Below are 24,147 nucleotides of genomic sequence, written 5' to 3'. Positions count from 1 at the left end.
ACAGTCTGATAAAACATGGATAACATTTTGCTACACACATTAAAAGACCTAAGCTTCCTCAAGAAGTAGAGTCTGCTCTGACCCTTCTTGTAGACGGCCTCTGTGTGGTGCTTCCAGTCCAGATGAGTCATTCAAACAGGCCAAACATGTTCATGTGATTGACAAAGGGAGATTCCCACTCAGGTCCACAGCAGGGACGGGATATCCCCAGGTTTCCTAATAGCGACCCAGTTCTCGCGAGGAAATAGTGTTTGCCGCGACCAGCGCCGTGACGCAGTGGCGTACGCGTGCACGTTGCAGCGCGCCCTAGAAGAGAACTGGGCGAAAATTTCAGCGAAAGCGTCCAGAGAGTGTGAGCTTCCTGACCTGAGTGCGGTTTGTATAGGAAGTTTGTTGCCAAAGCGGCCCGACGTGCACGTAGAGGTGGGGATTGTTTTGCACAGCTGCACCGACGGGGGTTGCTGAAGTTTAGTAGAATTCAGAACCGCCTGCAGTTTCATTTTTTTTTTTTTAGCAGAGAGCAGCAGCATACCACGTCGTGCCACACGGGGAGGAAGAGAGAGAGAGAGAGAGAGAGAGAGAGAGAGAGAGAGGGCAGAAGTTTCCGCTGGTTTGTTTTGTCGCTGCTGCGCGGCTGGTAAATTCCGCAGGAATGTCGCAAAAGGAGAGACCTACTTTCTACCGACAGGAGCTCAACAAAATCGTGTGGGAGGTCCCGGAGCGGTACCAGAGTTTGTCTCCCGTCGGCTCCGGTGCTTATGGATCCGTATGGTAAGCAGTTGTTGCAGAGCACTGTCGAGAACACATTGCACAACGACCGAGCAGGGTTCCTACCATCTACAGAGGCCCGTCAGAGTTACCTCCACACGGGCTGCTTTTCAGAGCTCTAAATGCTTTTAGAGGAGGAAAAGGTGTAGATGTAGTTTTTGTGTTTACATGTTATCACAAGTCTGTTTTGGAACTGATGCCCCCATCGTGCACGCTTCGGCATAGATCGTATTCCCTCGGGTGGGTGGGGATTATTTTTGTTTTTGTGCATATTGTTTTTGTTTTGAGTCCTGTGTTAACACCTGTGTGTACCAATCGTTTCCAGTAAACACACTTGCGCATTTAGGGTCAAGTTTAAATAGATCCCAGAGTAAAATACACAGAAAAAAATAGATTTTTTCTAAATAATTCAACAGTCTCTTGTGAAGAAGGCTGGATCATAAGGGCCAGGTCAGTACTTGCATCATCTACCGAAGTGGTCCCTATACTCGGGAGATATGATCTGTGCTCACTAAACATTCTGGGTCGACCTACAACAAACGAAACAATCTCCTCAGCCCTGCTCGCACAACCTGGCACTTTACACACCCCGCACATTGCATGCACTTAGCATTTTCTAGTTGGGTGCAGCTTGCAGAGTACCAGAAGGTCACGTGGTTTTCAGAAAGTAGCCCCCCCCCCCCCCCCCTCATACATAGTGAGAGCTTTCTATAGGAGCCCATTCGAAGAGGATGATGACTCTAGAATGATGTCACCCTTTATCCCGTTGTAGTACACCCCATGACTCACACTCCCGAGGTTAGGTAGTGGTCTCAGCTGTGACGCTTTTTTTTACTCATCATGAAGTCATGTTTGGGACGGGAACGTACCTTCATTTAACTGAGCAGTAAATGGTTTCAATCACGAGTGGGTGAGCAAACCAAGCACTCTTTAGTGACATAAGAGGGATACTTACTGAAGTCTTTATATAAGATGTTTAAATAGATAATATGCAATTTTTCTCATGCCCAAAAGAGGTTATCCTCCATGCAAGAATATATGTTACTTAGCCGTCAACTCTGAATTAGTGAACAAATGCAAATCATTTGTGTTTGTAACGTTATTGATAACATTGTAATAAGTGGATTGTAATTGCCAGACACAAAGTAAACACTCCTGATGATGGATGCTCGTGTGAATTTAAAGTCCAAACTGAGAGGCGAGGTCACACGTTTCAATTTTAACCTGCAAGAGAAGCTTAGTATTCCCCTCTCATAATATTTTGTAAAAGATAGAGACTAGCTTTATCTGATGTCTGTGTTGTTTAAAAAAAATGAAAAAGCTTTTAAATGTTTTACAAATATAATTTTTTGAAGGTTACTTGCAAAAGACTGATGTACGTCGCTTTGAATTAAAGCGTCTGCTAAGTGAATCGTTGAATTGTGGAAGTCATTTTGAGTGGCCTTCATTTAAAAGTAGTTATTTTTCACATTTGCAGTGTAAGATTAGTTTCTGTGTTATGTGTTTATTTTCTAACTTGTTTTCTTTTCTATAAAAAAAGTTAAATAGATAAAACTATTATAATCGCAATAAGAAAGAATGAATTTTGTCCATTGTGGAACGCTGCCCTCAAGATTTAACGAGTCCGATGGGTTGTAAGATAAAATATTATTCTTATTTTACCTCAGAGGTGAAATGTACTGAAAAAGAAACGTACAGCTCAGTGACATGTATGTCCTTTAAAAATCAGACACAAAAAAATAAGTATAGCATAACAACCCAAGAAGATTCACAATTTAAAAAAAACATCAAATGGTTGAGTTTGTTGAAATCTGACCAAACTAAACATATAGGCTACAAAAAAAGAACAATTCATACAAATAGGAATAATAATATCATGTGCTCTGGCTACATTCAGATTTACAGTGTTTTTTTCTCTCCAGAATAATCCAACTTGCTTTAATACTTAATAATCTATCTGACAGTAAGGGGATCAGTGTGATCGACTGTGCAGATCCACGTGATCACAATCGTTGAAATAGTAGGCCCAACACTATCAGCACACAATTTGTGAATCACATGTTGTTCTAGAAAGTCAAAAGATCACCAGTTGCTCCATATAGAGGAGCAACATATTCAAAAGCAGACTTTGTGACCCTGATGCTCAGGTGTATAAGTGTCAAAAGAACAAAAACAGAACGAGAAACGAAGGGAGTAGAAAGATCGAACTTATGAACGGGATTGTAAGATCAAATCTAAATCTAATGTTACGACCCCGTGCACTCCCAAAGTCGACTTCCAGACTCAGTAAAGCTTAGAATTTGTCTTGTGCTCTCTCAGATCTTTAGTTGCTTTTATAAATAAATACACACCCACGCCATCACTCCACAACACATATCTACTTCTGTTTTTTTTTTTAAGATCTAAAGACTGATGTCAGTAATTTGCAATTTTTATACATTGTTCCCATACATGTGGAAATTTAGTTTGAAAAGTTAAAATTTTAACCTGAAAAGCTGCATGCTCACAGCTTCTCTTTTGATTTTCCTTTTCCACCAGAGAGAGTATCACATTGTCACTTTAAGGATTCCCCAAGAGTCGGAGCACTACGGGGTAAAAAAAAAAAAAAAAGCAAGCTGCATCATGCAGGGCTTGCTGCTACTTTTTTAGTCTTTTGAGGAAAGTCCGGTCTTTTTAGCTACATCACCAACCAGAACAAGGAGCTGTCAGCCTTTCTCTTTTATACAGCGCATAGTTACAAAGCCTTTGGAATACCACTATAAATGTTGCAGGCAAAAATAGGTCCAAACAGCAGGGTGCCATTAAAACCCTCCAGAAGATATCTGACAGGAATGAATAACCTCAAAGCAGCTCCTCCAGCATGGCACGACTGCTGGTCAGCTGGACACACACTCTCACTCGCTCAACCGGCCAAGTCTTTGTTGTTTCTGCCATAACGCTCATCAGTTTCTCTGTTTGAATTCTCTCCACATTCTTAATATACCAAGCATGTGCTATGTGGGCTGTTAAATGATTTCCCACGTCAACCTCGGGACTTCTATAAAGAAAACATCATAACTTTCTCCAACTTTTCTGACCTTTTACTCCATTTTAAAAGTCAGACATGGAGGGAAAAGTGTTACAGTTGATGCTGTTGTTGACTGCTATCACAGAATAGTCTGTGTGCTGCTGAGAGCCTCATGTTTTTGTAGTCTGCGTTTCCCATCGGAGCAGAAACCACAATGTAACAGATTTAGGCCCACAGGGCGTGTATGCATATTAAATCAATAGCTCATGCTGGATAATGAATTACGGCTAAAAGATAACATCTGAATATTTGAGGCCTTGATGAAGTCATTGTAATAATTCCCAGCTTTTGAAAACAGACATGAGATGAATCATCAAAAGCAGTTATTGATTTCAGAATTGGGAACTCATGTTGGAGTGCAACATGTAACTGTTCTCTGGATGTTCCCTTCTCCTCAAAGCACGTTGACATTTGATAGTTTAATTGATTTTGTACAGACAGGAAATGGAGAACACAGAGTGGCACAGCCCCAAACTTGCTTGTTGTGTCTTTGTATTCAAAATGTTTTCTGCTGGAATCCTGCATGAAAGTGATCCTTCTTATTTCTCTTTATGGCCACCGTTGAGTCTCGTTTCACTGGTGTCAGCAAGCAGCTTTACATGCATTTCTTCATCAGTTCACCTGTCGTTGGAAGCCTCTTACATGATGTCATGTCTCCACATAATAGCCTTCTTCTTTTGTCTGCTCTGCTATATTTCTGATTTAAGAAAGGATTATATGGTGAGCAGGTGTAATACTGTGGGCAGCTCGGGCTGATGCACTAGGTTTTAACCTGGCAGACATGTGCACTGACTTGTAACCTCTCCAAACAAACAGCAGGCTTAGATTTAAAACTCAAGCATTCAGACATGTACCTCACATGACGTACGATGAGTAAAAGCAATCATTTTGGTTTCAGGTTATGAGTAAGGGTTCAAGAGCTCCAAAATGACTTGCAAGACATCACAAGTGCTTAGTTTTTTTTTTTTCATTTTGATTTTGTAAAATTTTTTTTTCTACTTTATTTTTCATTTTTGTTTTACAAGAAACACAGAACAAATGAGGACTAGGGCAGTATGAATCATATCAAATACAAGAATGTAAAAGGCACAGGTACAGTACATAATGGATGGTAAATTCTAATGAAACAAGATATATTTACGAGTCTTTATCTTTGTATAAATCCCATTTTCTCCAATATTCTTCTCCCTTCTCCTTTTGAAGTCGCAGGACAAAAGTCATTTTTTTCATAAAGCTGATGGAACTCACAATGTTCCTCAAGAGTCTCATGTTAGGAGGGTTCCTCTGAAGCCAACATTTAGTAATCGCTTTTTTACTTGCCACCATAAGAATCTTTATTATGAAGTGTTTTTGATTGTTAAAAAAGAATGAAATTCTTCATAGAATTCCTTCAATGTACTTTACAAGAGGCAAACAGTTTGCACGAAATGGTAATGGCTCTTCTTTTCAAAATATTTTCAAAACATGTAGGATGAATTGGCACGAGTCTGACTTCATTAACAAGCAACATACACAGCATCCCAGAGCAGAAATTAATGCTTGATTTTTAACTTAAAGGGTTACTTCACCTGTTGCCTTACGTCTCGGCTGCTGAGCTGGCAGCGGCGGCCCCGGCAGCCAGCGGCCGCAGCAGCCAAAACACAAGACCAGCCTGTCGGCAGCAGCCGTCTCACCGCTATATTTATATTTTTTTCGCAATCATCAGCTTTCTCCATAGAGCCTGTTAGCATAGCTTCCAAGCAATATGGCGGACGTCATTTTGCGTCACTGGAAGCTCCTTTTCAGACTCAGAAATACAAAGATTTCCCATCTCAGGGGGAAATGAGGGCGGGATGCACGACCATTCAAAAATACTACCAGGTTTCTAATGATACAAAGCTTAATGAAAATGGGTGAAGTATCCCTTTAAATGTTACTTTGGGATTTATTTCATTACTGAAATTTTACCTAGAGGCTAATAACATAGTCATCTGTTGTATAGCAAACTTAAAGTACACCTTTTTCTTTGCTTTTCAGGGAATTTAAGGGCAAACTGCTTATCTGAACTGTATTCTTTGATATAGGTATCACATAACTTGCCAATCTTGATTCTCAAACTTGCTAGCAGAACTCCCTGGACCACAAAGGCCTGAAAACCAGTTAATCTGGGAGATGCAGGAGGGATAGTCAAGTTGTTCACTCACACATTGGTAGGCGGAGAAGTAAGGAAAAAAAAAATGACTGTGTTTGTATTCACCTGGGTAATTCAATTAAAGCTGTATGGTAGGAACAGGAGATTATTGCTCCTGCTATATAAACATGTTAACAAGGTTATATCACAGAGAGCAGGGCTCTTTAAACATTGCAGTATTAAAATCATTATGCATGCTTTGTGTATGTTTGAGCAGTGGTTCCAAACCTTTTTCCTTGGAGCCCCCCCTTACTTGTATCTAAGAAAAGCTATGTTAGTTTGATTTATAGATATGGAATGAATGACAATCAAATCAACTTGAACTTGAACTCTAATTTTTGACAACCTCAAATCAGACCAGGTCGTCCTCCGGGAGCCCGGACATCACATTTGGGAACCAATGTGTATGAGAAATGTGAAAACAGATTACTACCAAACATCTGAAACACGATCAACACTAACTTCTGCTTCTCCCCTCTCGTTATATTACCTGACTTTCATAGCTGTTAGTTCCTGTCATAATCATAAAGACATTTAAAAAAAAAAAGTCTTACTAACTACAGACTAGGGCTGGGAGATATGGACCAAAACTCATATCTTGATATTGTTTAGCTGAATGGTGATACTCGATATATATCAATATGTATTTTATTAACAGTGAAAACACATGGAAAAATAGACTACCTGTTTGTGAATTTAAAAAGTAATATAAAATAAAAAATGTTCCTTAAATACAATAAAAGAGAGAGAGAGGAGGAGCAGGGTGAAGAGGGACAGACAGTCAGTCATCATCAGTGAGATAAGAAAAAGGTGACCTGGCACCTCTGTAACGTTATTTTAATGCAACATAAACTATATCCATATTAACAATATTGTCTTACCCTATATCTTGTTTGAAAATATATCCATATATCTTAAAACTCGATATATTTCCCCGCCCTACTACAGACCTTTATAACTGATATTGCCTGTCGGTGGTTACTAAGAGAGCATTTTCATGATCAAGTCTGCTTCAAAAGTGAGCGCAGAGAGTGCGTCCATGCACTAAATGATTCTGTCAAATATTCATTGGTAATGAGCCTGAAAAATGTGCTGATGAAATAACTAAATGCAAAACCCCAGATTATTTTCTATTCCTGTTTCTGACAGAACATTCAGTATAGATTGCACAGAGCTGGATTTGGCTATGTGGTCGACTGAAGTGGACGGGAGGAGGAGGAGGTGTCATTACCTCCATTGTTCTTTGACTTGTGTATGGATGACGTGTCTGAACTTTGAAATGCTTGCTAAATAGGTTGGGGGGAATAATCCAATTTTAAAGCTCTAAAAAGGCCCATTGACTTTTTGGCTACATGCTTCCTTGTTAAGAAGGCCTTTCAGACTTCATCAATATTTATCTAAAAAGCACAGAGAATTAACAAAAGTATATCCTCATTTACAGGACACAATAAGAAAATCTGAATCCTTACAGTAGCACTCTTTGAGGTTCTCTTAGAGTTCAGCTCTTACTACCAGTTATTCTTCAGCATATTTGTGCCCACATGTCAGATTTTATTTTTTAGAAGAATATCATTACTGCACCGAGAATAAGTTCTTTATGAAAACTTGGTGTGTATTATTTTGTCTAGATAAGCACCTTCTTCAGACATCTGTAAAACACTGGCTTTGCAGAGGTTGCAGAGAGTTTGTTGGGTCGTGAGTGCAGGATGATAATGAGAACATCTCAACAAGTAATTCACCCGGTGTGCTCACTCTTTCAGTTAGTCGACATACTGCTGACCATGCCTCCTTCCCTGAGATCTCTGCTCCTTTTTTTACAGCCCACATTTTTATGGCCACCACTTATTGCACTTCCATTTATTACACACTAATTAGACGGTGTATGCTCAGACCTGCCATGTTTGTCTCGCGGATTAGCAGCAGTTTAGAAGACAGTACGCATGTGACTTTGTTTTCCCATGTAGCATTGGTGTACTCGGTGTTGACTTGAGTATTTACCTCAGGAGTGACACATTTTCACATCGTCCTGCAGGCCTGGAACAAGGAGTTCAGTGGGTGTGGGAGATTATCTCTCACTTACTGGAAGAGCCATGCTGCTTTATCTTAATGTTTTTAGAATGGATGCTTGGCACTCATGACTTGTTTTTCAGCGTGCGACACAACCAATAGTAGCTTTAACGCTGAATCTGTGAGTAAACAGTTGCTGAATTCACAGTGGTGTGGTGACAAGATCAAAAGTTCAAATGTCTAAATAAGCGAGTGAAATATGTTCAGTGGAAAGACTCCCTTCTTGTTGAGTAAGAAGTCATGTTGATGACATGGCTGTGAGTTTACCCTCTAACCGGGTCAGTAGTTCTTCAGGAAGGTTTGGCCCAAATATCGATCAGTATTTAATCACTTCTCGCAGTAAAGTACCTTCATGACAAACAAAGAAAATAACACATTTAAAAGATTTCCTCCAGCACGGGTTAACCATAAAAGAGGAAACAGCACTTTAGAAGACAAAAAAAACACAGATTTTTTTTTTGTTCTCCTTTTGCAATCTGCCATTTGCGATGCAGCTTAAATGAGTGACCTGGAAAAAAAATGTGTTTTTACTGTGAGTGGGTTGTGTTTCTGTACAGATACAGGAAATGCAGCAATGTCACACTTCTTCATGCCCAGCTTTCTATCACCCGGTCTGTTTGTTTGTTAGTGGAAGAGTGTCTCTGTCTTTCAGCGGTATAAAGGTGTGAACGAAGTCGATGAACCAGGCAAGAGGGCGGTTCAAATGTATCCTTAACGTGCCTGTTTCTTATTTTACATCAACAGAATTATAGCACATTTCAGAATCAGAATCAGAATCAGGGTTTATTGCCAAGTACATTTACACATACAAGGAATTTGACTTGGTGTATTGGTGCTAAATAATTAACAAGGAAATAAAGCAGAACTAGCAACAACTTAAATAATACAGTATAAGAAGATATTACAATATATAACATAGAATTTAAAAAAATAAAAATGTTCAAAAGGTTTCACTCTCAGCTTCTCTGTGTTCTTCAGCCACGCCTTGTTTGTAATCTTCTTTTTGTCTTTTGCACGGGCTCTTCAGTCACAATGATGAATACTGTTACACCCTCACATGAAAGGAAGACTGCTGACTAAACACCAGCATGATTGAAGGGGAGGTGCAGATTCAAAGTTAACTGACAATCGACCGTTGTAAACGCTTAGTTAGGCACCAGAGACAAATTGTGTCACAGAGCTAATCAGCTAACCGTTTATGTCATTTCCGTGTTTCAGCTCTTGTGTCATAAAATATTTAGGTTTTTACGTCCACGTTACTGAAAGACTGAATATGACTACGTTATGTTTTGATGGATTGATTGTAAAATCTGATAGTTCAGGACAGCAGTTCATTTCCTAAATGGATTCAGAATAATAAGTTTGATTTCATTGGTGTACCAACCAAACACCTGCAACATGTAAACAACAGTAGATTGTAAATTCTCTTCTCAAGTGGACACTCACTGACCAATGTGTTGTCCTACTCATTCTTCTTACACTTGAGGATTGGTGGGTTTTTCACACTTGTGTTGTTTGTTTTTGACAATGCAGCAGGTTCAGTCATGTTCTGCGAGCGGCCTTAGGCTGAGAAGTAAAAATAAGAAGTGAAACCAGGAGCATCATGTTATGCAATTATTATTTGAGTTAAGGACCATTAAAGCCGCCCACACACTCCAGTGAAAAAATCTCCCTCTCAGTTAAAACAGTGAATGGTGTAGATCTGAATAACACTATCCACCTGATGTGATGCTATTTCTTTATACAAATAATGTCTGACAAGTTTCAAACCCCTTTTTCTTTCAGCTCATCGTATGATGAGAAGACATGCCTGAAGATAGCAGTGAAGAAGTTGTCCAGACCCTTCCAGTCCATCATCCATGCAAAGAGAACGTACAGAGAGCTGCGGCTGCTCAAACACATGAAGCACGAGAATGTAAGTCACCTGCAAACAACACACACACACACACACACACACACACACAGCCTCCTGTGTATAATGTATGCATTGTTTTTTAGTTAAGCTCTTATGAAAGGATTGCATATGTGTGCGCATGAAGTTGCACACGAGGTTTGCACAGTATGTACTTACTCACACCACTGCTTACATTGTTATGCTGTGTGAGTCCTCGCTGGAGGTCTGCCCTCAGGAATGTGTCTGTGTGTATGGAGACCATGGTGATACAAGAGTTTAATAAGGAACTGACTACAAAGGGAAATGCTTCATGCAGTCAGAGCAAGTGTTAAAATTGTTAATGTAAAATGGAGGAAAAAAAACAAGAGACTCCCAGGTGATTATTTAATGAATTGTCCAAATGTACAGCGTTCATGAATAAGGAGAGAACTGTAGAGGAGAGCCATCCTCTGTTCCAAATCGAACAGCAGGGGTTTAAAGGGAAGAGGTGGATTTATGAAAGAGGAACATTTAAAGAAGAGGAAAGAAGCTTCTTGTTTGAGTTTCATGTTTGACCACATAAACAGCACACACACGCATGAACATGCATGTAAAGCATGTTCACTGTGTTTACATATCAACTCACCAAACAGGTCTACAGCTGCACCCTGAACACTATTATGTGGCATTTTTTGTCCTTCTGTCTCTTTTTTTTTTTTGTTGCTGCAGCGACATCAAATCATCAGTTCTCCTTCTGATCCTGTAGGTAGTTTTTATTCTCTGTGTGTAAGTGTAGGTACTGCCCACTTACAAAAAACAAACAAACACAGATTCTAGTTCTTTTGAGCTATTGCAGCATCCAGCTAACAGTCGGACCAAACAGCGCCAATCCTCTGCTGTTATGTAATATAAGTGCTTCTGATTTCTCAAGCTGGAGAGTGGCTGATGGGAGTCTGTGTGTGCTGTGTGGGAGCAGCTACACAGCTCAATGATGTGTGTTAGTCAGTGAGTGAGATGAGATGTGTCTGTTGGTGCTTGTAGTTTGAGTTGTAAAAAATGTACACCATAGTAATGGGTAGAAATAGCATGTTATTATAGCTCACTGATAACTGACATGGTATCAGTGCTGGAGCTTAAAAACACTACAGTTTTAGGAAAACATTTCCTCTGGGGATAAAATAAATTGCAGCTTGAAAAGTATAGAGCCTCTTAAACGGACACAGACCAACAAAGCTGCAGATCTTGGTAATTGAATTTCCTGTGAGTATTATTTTACATCGTACAGGACTTCACACATCACATCTTCTGGATCCTCGTTTCTATAAAAGCCTTCATTTTACTACTTTACAACTAGTGTTGCATGGTGCACCAGTGCTGCTGGTTAAACTGCGTCAGTGCATCTGTAAAGAAAAGGTTTTTACGTAGATAATTGATAAAGAATCAGTGCCTGTGTCACTGATCCAAATGCAAGATGTACAAATAACGCGAATAAATAGCACACAAGTCTAATTCAAATCAGTTTTTTATCCCAGCTTACCTTCAAGGTTATATCTGTGATATGTAATGAGCATGTTGTTGCCAGGTTCTGCTGTGTTTTTTTTTTTTAACGATCAAAGGGTTTTAAAAGCTACTATTCCTCACTCCGAGAGGGATTCTGTGTTTTGCTCACACTGTTGCCAGGAGACTCCCTGGGTTTGGATTTTTTGGAAAAAGCCTGAGTGGACCAATCAGCTGTTTTGTTGTGGCAGTAGCCCACCAATCAGCTGAGAGTTTGTGCCCTGTGTGGGTGGGCTGCTCTAATGTTTTTTTTTTTTTTCCCCTCTTACAATACCTACCAAACCTCCTTCTCTTCTCTCCAGGGGGGCAGGGTGGGCACTCGGGGGGCTACAGTCTGCCAGTTTACCAGCTTGGATTTGTGCATAATATATACATGTACTGTAGATAAAAACACACAGATGATTTTCCTTTAATATGATTTCTACTTTGTCCTTCTTCTCTTTTCTTATGCCTTAGTTCAAACCTTCAAACTAACTTACTCTATATGCAGCCTGTCATACTTTTTCACTTAAGTCGAAATGTGAAAATGCAACTAAGCAAGTGAAGCCTGATAAATGTAGACACACCAACATGATGCAATGCTTCTGGTGCCTTAAGTGTGTATTTTGCTTTCAACACACTGAGACACAACATCGACACGATGCTGGTGCCTGTCTTGTCATCTTGATGCTCAACAGAAATAGATAATGTTCTCTTCCTTCTCTGACATGTTATCTGTTGTGGTTGTTCAGCCAGTATCTATTTGATTAAACCACTTATTAGTGAGAACATTGCACAAGGCCAACCCAGTGTATGTCATATTTATTACTGCGCATTAGGCGTTGATACTGGAGCAGTGAAACAAGGCAGAACTTATCTGTTTGTTTGGCTGAATTAAGTTCAACTGAAAATGTTGCAAAGTTAATCCAGCAAAGAGTAGAAATGTCACACAGTTGTTATGTTCCCCTCAGTGACAGACACGACTGATAGCATGTTTTTGTATTTTAAAACATAGATGCTGATCATAGAGATTAGTGAATGTTTTCTAAACTTGTATCTCTCTTTTCTTTCTCCAGGTGATTAGTCTATTAGATGTTTTTACTCCAGCGACCAGCTTAGAGGAGTTCAATGACGTGTAAGTCAAGTTTTTATTACTCTTGTCTCCAAGGATTTCCTCTGTCTCTGCTGCACGGTTTATTTCTCCGTCTCCCTCTTATCAAAAGGAAAATGTTCAAATCAGAAGATGACTTTGTGTTTTTTTCTTGTTGTTCTTCTTATGACTTAACGTGAGTCAAGCATGTAAAGCAGGTTTTACTGATGGTGAATGTAGATGGGACACATGCACCATACACATCACAGCTAGTCTCCATGGTAACAGCCATCTGGCAGTCTCTGGGGCTTGTGTGTGTGTGTGTGTTTGTGCACAGAATACTCAATCAGTGTCCTTGAGTTCTCCACATGCTGTGGCGTCATCAGCGTGTCGCACATTTTATGGAAATGTGAGATGAAGCTCCACAAACACATGAACGTAGACTCATAATAAAAGATGTCACACCTTCTTTCTTTCATGTGATCAACAGTAAAGTTAGAAACATTTTACAAATCAATCATTATACTGCCAGGCAAGAGTGGCAAGATGTGCATGCACATGTTCGTAGGTGAGCCACCGACTGGTCTCGTGTGGTATGAGATTCAAGATTCAAAATGTTTGTTGTCATGTGCACAGTAGGAAACATGTTTCCCTGTACAATGAAACTCTTTCTTTGCTGTCCACAATGAATGCCAACAATGAAATATAAAAATGAAACATAGCCAAATAAAAACAATAATAATATATACAAAAAATAAGGCAAATGAGGTCAGATAGAGCAGATATACCATAAACAGACATTTACACTCAGCTGATCTGTTCCCTGTAAAAAAAACATTCCACTATCATGAAAAAAAAGATAACGGTAACTATCATGCCTTTTTCCTTGTTGTACTCTTCATCAGTGAGTTTTCCACACTCCATCACTTGTAGTTCCTGAAACATGCATGAACAACTCTATCCTCCCTAAAACAGTCTGATAAAGTCTTTTAAAGGCTTTATATGTGATTTTTTTGATCCAGCAGATGTCGCCCTTGAGCACCAGCATGAAATCAAAAATACCTTGCGGTGCATTGTTGTGTTAGCATGCTAATGCTAGCGATCTTTATTATGCTCGTATCTTCACACTGCATGTAAATTTACCTGAAATGAACGTGATCTAGAAACACAGTTAAGCAGTGAGTACAGTATGTTATTCTTCTTTTCTCTAGTCCCTCAATTAAACAACTTTTATACACGAGGGGAGGAGTCAGCCGGCCGTCCTGACGATGTAAACAAAGTGAAGATAGGACTCTGAAAACTCTGAAAACATCACAGACAGTGGGACTCGGGTGTTACACCCATTGTAGACAGTCATGACTCACAGAGTTATTTTCAGAGGATATACTTGATTTCTATTATATTTAAGTGTGAAAAATCACATAGAAAGACTTTAAAGTTTAATGTTTCATTTAGTCGTTCTTGCAAATGTGTCACCTAGAAAATGACAAAGCCCTTTTATGAACCATAACAGCACACTTAAGTTATAACGATCATGACAAATGAATTGAAGATAACTGTACAGGACTAAAAAAAAAAGAGACACAAATGGCCGTCTCCCATCTGATGGGCTGTACTTTATGATTGCAGATACCTGGTGACACATCTAATGGGTGCAGACCTCAACAACATCGTCAAGTGTCAGAAGCTGACTGATGACCATGTCCAGTTCCTCATCTACCAGATCCTCAGAGGCTTAAAGGTCAGTGACACAGGACTTCAGTTTAGATTCATCACTGCAATGTTTCACTGAGAGAATGTAAAAACATCCAATAACACAATTTCAGTTTGGCTGTTTGAATTTCAGTGTTGTTCAAGTTAAGAATAAGTCATTTGTTTTTTTTTCCCTCCATCAGTACATCCATTCTGCAGATATCATCCACAGAGTAAGTCCACACTCTTTCATGTCTCTGATAGGTTATCAAACTCCTCTGTAGCTCAAGAAGAACAAAATGATGAATACCACATCACAAACATCCTGTAGTGTATCTGACAAACATAAACATGCCGTTATGTTTCCTTCGCTTGACCTTTCCCCCCCTCCTTTTTTCTTTTCTTTTCAGGATTTAAAGCCCAGTAATCTGGCTGTGAATGAAGACTGCGAACTCAAGGTGAGAAAGCGCTCATTCATAAAAAGGATTTCCGTGTGTGATTTAGCTTATTATGCTAAAGAAGCATGTTTTTCTTCTTCCTCCCTCTCCTACATAATGAAAACCCCATCGTCCCTCAGATCCTGGACTTCGGTTTGGCGCGGCACACAGATGATGAAATGACGGGCTACGTGGCCACCCGGTGGTACAGAGCTCCAGAGATCATGCTCAACTGGATGCACTACAACATGACGGGTACACACACACACAGGCACACACATTCAACCATCAAGTTCACATCTGAATGCATCATTACACCTTTCAATTCCACACTTTGAAATCACATTGAAATAGCAGGCTATCATCTGTGCGATGGGGGTTGTTGTGACTCAGAAAATATAGATAAAACTCCATCATTTCACCGGACATTTGTGTCTTTTTTATGAATGTAGCTTTTTTATTTCAGGGAGATTCTGTTAAGAATTTCTGACATAAGAAATGATGAGTGTTATTTTAGATGAACTAGGTCAGCATTTCAATTTTCTGCTGGATTCAACGTGACTAAAAGGTGCTACGCTGGCCAAAGCAGCCAAATCCGTTTAGTAACTGGGCTATGACGTCCAGGCATGAATGGTCAAAGGATGTAGTTCTGTCCTCAAACACTTTGCCAGGCTTTGATAGAGCTCCTTTTTTTTTAATTCCATATTTTTAAATTGTAATACCTCCCCAATTGAAAAAGCATTACTTCTGCACCAGACAGTTTCGGAGGCAAAAAAATGATGGTGCCCTAAATAATAAGCCTATAATGTAGGAGTCCAGTTCTTTAGTAGTTATGTAGCAGATGCAATGCACTTAATAAATAGCTGTTTGAAAAGATGCTTTAAAAGGAACAAGCTGCATTGTTGAATTGTCTACACGTGTTAAGTAGCATTGCATTTGATATACAAACTATACAGTTATAGCAAAAGTGACAATGAGTGTAATTCATTGAATACAAAGCTTCATATTCTAAAGGATGTTTTTTTTCTTCATTACATGTTAATAGTGGATATCTGGTCGGTGGGCTGCATCATGGCAGAACTACTGACAGGACGGACGCTCTTCCCCGGCACAGACCGTATCCTTTCACTGCTGTCACTGCCAAGCAAAAATTAACCTCTACTGAAGGTGTTCTGTATATCTGAAAGATATTTGCTCTCTTTATGTATATATATATATGTGACTACAGCTACAGAGTAGCATGAGATTTTGTACTTGACGCTCTCACACAGTTTGAGACCACACAGTTTGAGACCACACTGTTTTACACACACACACACACACACACCAGAGTCCTGCACCTGTATCCGCCTGTACCCATAAAGCTCAGTACTGAAATCCAACTCATTAAGTGCAATTATCCCCCATGTCAAATCAGTGCCAGCCCTGACCCGTAAATATATGACCCGCGATCCAACCTGACCTGCGATTAAACACAATGGCATCACAGTCACTGACCTTAGAGGTTGATTTCATTGCTTGGATGAAATGCATGTGTGCTGAGAATAAAAGCACTGCACCTGCATCTGGTCTCTCTGACAACAGTCTCTTAAACATGGCTGCTGTATTGACCACCATTGCTCGGTTGCATTTTGCTGTATGTTTTATATTTAAGATCATTTATCCCCCTCCCTTTGAGCATCAAACGGAGAACGCTTGCCCCCTTACTTTGTCTGGATGAAGAGCTTAATAAAAGTGACCAGACACGGAGCAAGAAGAACGTGAGGGTACACAACATGATCTGTAGGAGGCAAAAATAAGGGGATCATATGGGCCTGTGTCTACATGTTTTGTTTTTTTTTCAAGTAGAAAAGTGCTGGCTGTGTGCTAGAGAGCACTTGGATAAAGCGCTTGGAATTGGGAACAAAAGCGCAACACAATGATAACGGCCGCTGTATGACCATTGCTTTTTACTGTATGTTTTAGTTGTACAGCTTTATTTTTCAGTTGTTGCGTTGTCTCTCACACACTCTTAATGAATGCATGCTACTGTTGTACTGCAAATATTTTAGATTTTTGTCTTTTTACACCTGCCGCATTTTGTTTCTTTTTGCCCCTCAATTTATATAATTGTTTTTTTTTTTTTTTTTTTTATTTATTTGTGGGCATTTTGTGCCCTTATTGGAGAGACAGGACAGTCGACAGAGTCAGAAATCAGGGAGAAAGAGAGTAGGGAATGACATGCGGGAAAGGAGCCACAGGTTTCGACACCCGGGCCGCCCTCCCGCCCGGAGGACCACAGCCTCCATACAGGGGGGGTGCGCTCCAACCTCTGCGCCACCAGGGCCCCATAATTGTACATGTAACAGAACGTGTGTGTGTGTGTGTGTGTGTGTGTGTGTGTGTGTGTGTGTGTGTGTGTGTGTGTGTGTGTGTGTGTGTGTGTGTGTGTGTGTGTGTGTGTGTGTGTGTGTGTGTGTGTGTGTGTGTGTGTGTGTGTGTGTGTGTGTGTGTGTGTGTGTGTGTGTGTGTGTGTGTGTGTGTGTGTGTGTGTGTGTGTGTGTGTGTGTGTGTGTGTGTGTGTGTGTGTGTGTGTGTGTGTGTGTGTGTGTGTGTGTGTGTTCAGAGTTAAAGTCCCCTGTGGTCTATGACTCAGCTCTGCTCACTGTTGTCTTCACACTTTCTTCAAGATACAGCACATCTTCCCGTCTCCCTCCCACAACGCTTCCCTTACACAGCAGCAGAACACAACAATGTTTAATACAAAACAAACAGTAACACACACTCTTGTGTTGTGTGTTTAAATATGCGCCTCCCACCAAAATGTAAATCATCTCCTGATGGTGCGACCCTTTTAAGAAGAGTGGTTGGATGTAAAAGTCTTTTCCTGTGTGTGTCTCATCCCTCTCCATCACCCTTCATCCCTTTTCTGTTTTCCTTCATGTGAGTGTGATAGACATTGATCAGTTGAAGCTTATAATGGTAATCATCGGAACCCCAGGCCCCGAGCTCATGATGAAAATCTCCTCGGAGTCTGTGAGTGTTAAAATCCATCCTGCCGAGCTCTCTGCACTGTCCCTCCCTCCTGCCTGTTTTTTTTTGTTTGTGCTGCAAGAGTAGGAAGGCGTACTGAACTACTTTGTATTGGCACCACTTTTCTCTAAGCTGCACCTGTTTTGCCTTGAACTAAGTGTGTTTTCTTAAGGCTTTATTTACTCTACAGTACAAGGCTCTGATTCTTACTTCTTGTAAGCATGTATTCCAGCAAATCTCTTAATTTGATAATCAGAGGCGGGGTTAAAAGGTAAACAAACCTGTCAAAATCTGGACCCTTCATGTTAGGTTATAGGTAGGCTAGTGTTACTTTGAATTGTAGCTCTTTCTTCCTCTCTGTTACATTCTCTTCATCCATCTTAAGTCCCCCCCCCCCCCTCCCCCCTCCATCCCATCTCCTAGCCACAAAAAAACCCCTTGCTCTTTGACCTTCATGTTACAATGACCCTTGACTCAGAAGCTGTAGATATAAACCAGCTGCAGCAGATAATGCGCCTGACGGGGACGCCCCCAGCCTCCCTCATAAGCAGGATGCCAAGCCATGAGGTGAGACTCGACCCCCCCCCCCCCCCACCCCCCCCCACCCAGCTGATATACCCACAGTCTTGTTTTACAGGCAGATACGGTTAGACCTGATGTGTTATGTTTAAGTCAGCTGCCTCTGCTCTCCCTCTTCTCACTCCCCGTTTCCTCTCTGACTCACCGAGCTTGTCTCAGCAAGGCTTTTCCAGAGTGCTTTGCAAGTGTTTTCTGATGAGCTGTTTGTGGTGACACATCGGTTCAGGAAAAATAGGGCACTACGCTTTGCAAATGTGGTAGATTTAGGTTCTTATTGAAGTGTTTGAAGCATGCCTAACTGGAAAGAAGTATTCTATCATTTTTTTCACCAGGCAAATTTAGAAAATCATGTGTGTTTGTTTTTTTTTTTACAGATTTTAATGTGCAGTGTCATTAAGTTTAACCTTTCTCCCCCCGTACAGCTTTATCTTATACAGTTTTGCTGTTATGTTTCATTTTTGATTACAGGCAAGGAACTACATTAACTCACTTCCCCACATGCCAAAGAGGAACTTTGCTGATGTGTTTATTGGAGCCAACCCTCTCGGTAAGTTCCTGCCTCAGCATCACACTGTGGATGGCAAATCCTGACTCACTGAGTCCCTCCAGTGGTTTCATCAAGTCACTGCTGTTCTGTTTGATTACTTGTGTGTCCAGTGTACACACACACACACTAATAGGCCTGTCCAAACACTGGTTACACAACAGCGTGTAACACCATAAAACCACAACATTATTTTATTAGTAATTGATTATAAGAAAGACTTGAAACAGAATACAAGTCATTCTTCCATATATAAAATGTGCAATTTTAAATGATTTTTAAATTCTTATCAGTTAGTAGTTTTGGAAAGAATCTCGCAACCCCCCCCTCTAGGTGGCTTGTGACCCCCACTTTGGGAACCACTGGTCTTATGAGTGTTTGTGTTCCCTGTTCTCTCTTTGCCTTTCCACATACTCATTCTTTTTTTCTCGTCTCTCTGTTCAAGCGGTGGACTTACTGGAAAAAATGCTTGTGCTGGACACAGACAAGCGGATCACAGCATCTGAGGCTCTGGCCCACTCATACTTTGCCCAGTACCACGATCCAGACGACGAGCCAGAAGCTGAGCCTTACGACCAGAGCTTTGAAAGCCGCGAGCTGGAAATTGAAGAATGGAAGAGTAAGTTGCCACTTTTATTAAACCGTGGTGTAACCTGATCTGCTGGGGAGAACATCAGAGGGTTGTGTTTAAAAAAAACGACCTGTCGGGGGACATAATGTCCAACATTATTTTTTGTCACCTCTCAGGGTTAACATACGAGGAGGTCCTCAGCTTTGTGGCGCCATCATTCGATGGAGACGAGATGGAGTCATGAGGAGGAGGCGGCACCTTTTCTTCCAGCTTTTGTTTTCCAAGAAACCCTCTTTGAGGACTATCAGTCTCATGTGACTATCCACCACTTTCCTCCTCACACACGCACACATGACATTCAAGTGCCTGTCACTATTCATCTCTGGGGGACGTTGCGATTTCAGGGAGTAAACTTGACATCCTGTTCCTTCCGTCCCCCTACTTTGGTGTTTTTGTTACTCTGCATCCCCGCGCACTAAGGCAGACTAGCGAGTTTTTATCTCAGACATTTATAGTCCATATCGATCCCCTCTTTGGTTAAAGATTGTTTTTAGAAATGACATGTCGGTATGTTACGGCAAATTGGAGACACTAGACTGGATATGTATATTTTATAAAAGAATGCTTCTTAGCAGTAATTATTGTAACTCTTATAGGAAGCTTGCAATGAAAAGTTTAAAATTGCGGTGTGTCTAAGATTTCTCTTTCCTCCATATCCTAAATTGAAAATGTTATTTCTACCAATGCATAGAACTGTGTAAATATGATCTACAGTATTTGTACATATGTACTTCAGTCAAACCAGTTACAGTAATTGTGTAGTAGTCAGAAGTGCTGAGTCAGCTCAGCCCACCCCTTTGACAGTATGGATTATTTCACTAGAGTTTAGTTTATAATGGTATTTAAAACAACACAGTATGTCATTTACTACAAGTATGTATAGGGTAGGATATGTCAAATATTCTACTCTAAATGAAAATGGCTTCATGGTTCCAATTGTTAGATTAAAAGGCTTGGAGTGCATAAATCCGTTTAGGAAGTATCAGGACTTTGCTTATTTATCAGTTTCTCCTCCTAGAAGCTCCTTGCCTTCCTTCCATATGAATTCATCTTTTAGCACTTCTGATGTGTTGTTTTCAGAAGAATGTTCCAGTCACCATTGTCAGCATATACAATACCACTTACACATGATCAAGCCAGGTTTGGCTCATCAGTTTATTTAAGTGTAATGTGTCCCACCACAACACCACCTGACAATGTACTTTAATCATTTATCAAATTCAATACTATTAATGTTTATTGAATGTTGGAGGCACCAGTTTGCCTCGTATTTATGATCTTCTGTTATGTTGTTTGTATATCGCTGTAAAAGAGAATATTATTTGTCAGAATTTTAGGTTCTTTTTTTATTATTTATGGAGAGCTTACTGTATCATGCCACTGCATCGTCAATAAACATCAGTCAAGCCGTGGTGACTGCAGTGACAGCTTTTGTATCAGAGCCAACTCGTGTTATTTACATGCTGCAGACGAGCATAGAGTTTAAAATCTCTTTGAGAAAAGTTTGAAAGAAGTTATCAACAATTATTTATCTAGCTTGGTTCCCATAGCCACTGCCCTCCAAAAGTATCATTCTTTCAAATATAGATTCAGGAAAACAAAGCAAAAAATATGAAAAATCTATTTTTAATTGATATACAAACCACTGAAGTTGAGTACAACATCTATTATCTTCTCTGTAAGATCCATTATATGAGTAAGGTTACATCCACATGAGACAAATGGGCTCACAGTCCCTCTTTGCTTTTATCATCGCAACAGTAAGAAGTGTCTTCGATATTTCATTTGCATCTGCTTGTTTTCATGTAGTGCTTTTTCTAATGTATTATTTTCTTGTGTGTTAAATCAAGATTTGATGTTATTCTGTGATTCTGTACTATCGATTGTTTTGGAACTATATGTGTCATGCATTTGAATGATTTAGCAGGGCACATGTTTGTGGGAAAGACTCTTCGTTTACTCACTGGATGCTGAAGGGCGAAGCTGAAGCCTGACTCTGTGTAGTTTTTAAAACGACTGCATACATTACATTATTTATCTTGTCCGTATCCCAGAGTCCGTAGTTAATTTTGGTGATGCTTTCTTTGCCTGAGATATGTTCTTATCTTTTTACAATGTTATTTACTACATGTACCGAGGCAGCACGCCACCTGTAAATACCACCATTAGAAAATAAAGGCTACTATTTTTCAAACGGAAACTTGTGCAGTGTGTTTTGGTGAGTTGTATGTGTTGGTATCCCACCACTGGGAGGCAGCAGAGTGCAAGTAGATCAAAACCTGTGCTGATGAGGGAGATAACTGATCCTGTAGGAAGAGCAAAAAGGAAGTATTTGTTAATAAAACCTCAACATTGTTAATGGTGCAAGTTATTTATCAATGAGTCTCTTCCCATGTCAAAGAGGAAATTAAACTCTAAAAAATAGTAAGTACATTTTATTTATAGCACTTTTCACAGACATTAGCCACGAAGTGCTTTACAAAGACATAAAATACAATAAACAGTAGTAATAATGGTGTAGTTAGAATTACCGTAATATGAATAATAACAACAAGAGCACATAAGAAAACAAAACAAAAAACAGAACAAAAAACAGTTCCCAAAATAGAATGAACAGAATGTTCACAGCGCATTAATTGATTCTGAAAGTTAGCCAAATGCCTGCCTGAACAGGTGAGTCTTCATACTTAAGTACCTGTCAGGTACATGCCAGTTGAATATTTAAAATGTTAAAGGAGTATGAAATATGGTAAGTAAATATTTTTTTTATAATCCTGGTTAGACGGGATGAATTGGAAAAGCACCCCATTTCAATTATTTAAACCGAGAACACACCAAAAAACTTGACAATATTTTTTTTAAGATTTATTTTTGGGCATTTTGTGCCTTTAATTGAGAGACAGGACAGTGGGTAGAGTTGGAAATCAGGGAGAGAGAGAGAGGGGAATGACATGCGGGAAAGGAGCCAAAGATTTGAACTTGGGCCGCCTGCTTGGAGGACTACCAGCGCCCCATGGTAAGTAAATATAACAATAAAATTCACTTTGTGAATTAATAGTTGACTTAATGTAATGAAGGCCTTTTTTTTCCTGTTTGCATGAACCTTTCTGCATTGACCATCACCCCCAATTTGCAACTTGCTGCAATGTTGCTGCTGTTTGTAACACTGAACCAGGCTCCATCACAATTTTGAGCAGGTTGAACAGGTTGTTCTCGACTGAGCGGACTTCTGTTTTGTCTCTTGAATAGAGCTCTCTTTAGTATAAATTTAAACTTTATCAATCACAACAATAATCTCTGCTGAACACTGCTAAAAAGAAGTTGTAAGATGGTGACTCAGAATAGCAATGACTGGACATAACTGTTCAAAAACAGTAACAAAGCTGCCCGGAGGCCTCGATCGTTGGAGTCAGATCAGGTGACATTGCATTTTGGGATCATTGGTAAAATTTGGCATTGAAAACAAACCCTGAACTAAAAAAAAATGGATATTGGCATTGAGCCACTAGTATTGAAAGTTCAATTGGCACTGAAAAAAGTTTAACTGATGAACAAAACAGGTATTAAGAATTATTTTTGCTACATTTTGATATTTCTGTGCATTCTGGTGTTTTTCAATGATTATCTTCTGATACTTTCTTTATGTGACTCTTTTCAATTAAAGTTGTTTTTTATAATGGTAAGACATTTTGACCACGCCATCTCAGGTGGAATATGACTCTTCAGAAGGTGAAACAACAAAATCTGAGTAAACAAATAAAATCTGTTATAAATAAGAACATTTGGACTCAACAATGATCCCTACAATTGAGCAAGACATGGTGCCCTTGGACATTGATATGTGACCAGTAATCAGGCTTCCTGACATTTATATTTACCTGATTTCAAAGCCAGGGAAGTACCAAAAGTAGAGCCTGAAGGCACACATGATGATCAACATGCATGCAAAGAACTGCGTCAACAAAATACTTACTGAAAAGGTGTTTTATGAGTTAAAGCTGTTTACTTACTTCCCACTAGTTCCTGAAATGCTTCTGCCCACAGTGATGTCACATGCATTCCCTCTATTATATGTAAATCACCCTTTCCTTGCCCCCCTCCCCTTCAACCCTTTCCTCAACGCCCAAAACTGTGAGATCTTGGGAAAGATTTAACCGAAAACAGCTTCCATCTATAAAAAAAAGTCATAAGGAAAGTATCATAGTAGGCTATTTAAAAACACCAGCATGGGAAAAAATGTCAAAATAAAATAAGCGTTTTCAAGCCAATGGTCGTGTTTTTTTAATTCAAGTTTCCAATGTCAAATTTTATTTTCAAAGTCACTGTTCTCTCTCCCAAAGCACTGAATCAGGCTCATTGTGCAGAAAATCGTATTTATTAATTTTTAAAAATTAAATGTGGGTCTGTTTTGCATGACTGACGTAGGTTTTTTAAACAGTATTCAGGGTCATTCTGCCCTTTATTAGCACATTTTATGATCCTGAGTCAAAATGCAGGAATAAGATAATTACCTTTTCATTGCAAATTGTCATCTCATATGTATTTCTTTAATTACAACAAACAAACAAACACGTTATAATTCAACATGAGTACGGTTGTTATGTGTTTGATTGTACCGTAGAGACAGAAGTCAACGGAAAAGACATTTACATAGGACAACTGCAAAGTTTGTGGTGGAAGA

The 24,147-nt window shown here is 39.7% G+C and overlaps 1 protein-coding gene across 2 annotated transcripts; it reads left to right on the top strand.

The window, feature by feature from the left end:
• The first annotated feature begins 306 nt into the window (after window positions 1-306).
• On the top strand, window positions 307-21,666 carry mapk14b (mitogen-activated protein kinase 14b). 2 transcript variants are annotated; one of them, XM_061042049.1, is made up of 12 exons: window positions 307-771; window positions 9,858-9,987; window positions 12,558-12,616; window positions 14,201-14,312; window positions 14,467-14,496; window positions 14,674-14,721; window positions 14,841-14,955; window positions 15,746-15,817; window positions 17,636-17,715; window positions 18,760-18,838; window positions 19,281-19,454; window positions 19,583-21,666. In XM_061042049.1, exons 1-12 carry the CDS (start codon window positions 653-655, stop codon window positions 19,648-19,650), a joined length of 1,086 nt encoding a protein of 361 aa, XP_060898032.1. In that variant the 5' UTR covers window positions 307-652; the 3' UTR covers window positions 19,651-21,666. The 2 variants fall into 2 exon arrangements, with proteins under 2 accessions (XP_060898032.1, XP_060898031.1); XM_061042048.1 differs by lacking the exon at window positions 17,636-17,715 and adding an exon at window positions 18,200-18,279 and having other exon boundaries at window positions 308-771.
• Window positions 21,667-24,147: the final 2,481 nt, after the last annotated feature.

The sequence above is a fragment of the Labrus mixtus genome, chromosome 7 (genome assembly GCF_963584025.1).
Source record: "Labrus mixtus chromosome 7, fLabMix1.1, whole genome shotgun sequence".
Classification (NCBI taxonomy): Eukaryota; Metazoa; Chordata; class Actinopteri; order Labriformes; family Labridae; genus Labrus; species Labrus mixtus.
Note: the sequence above shows the minus strand (reverse complement) of the source record. Positions and strands in the feature narration are given on the sequence as shown.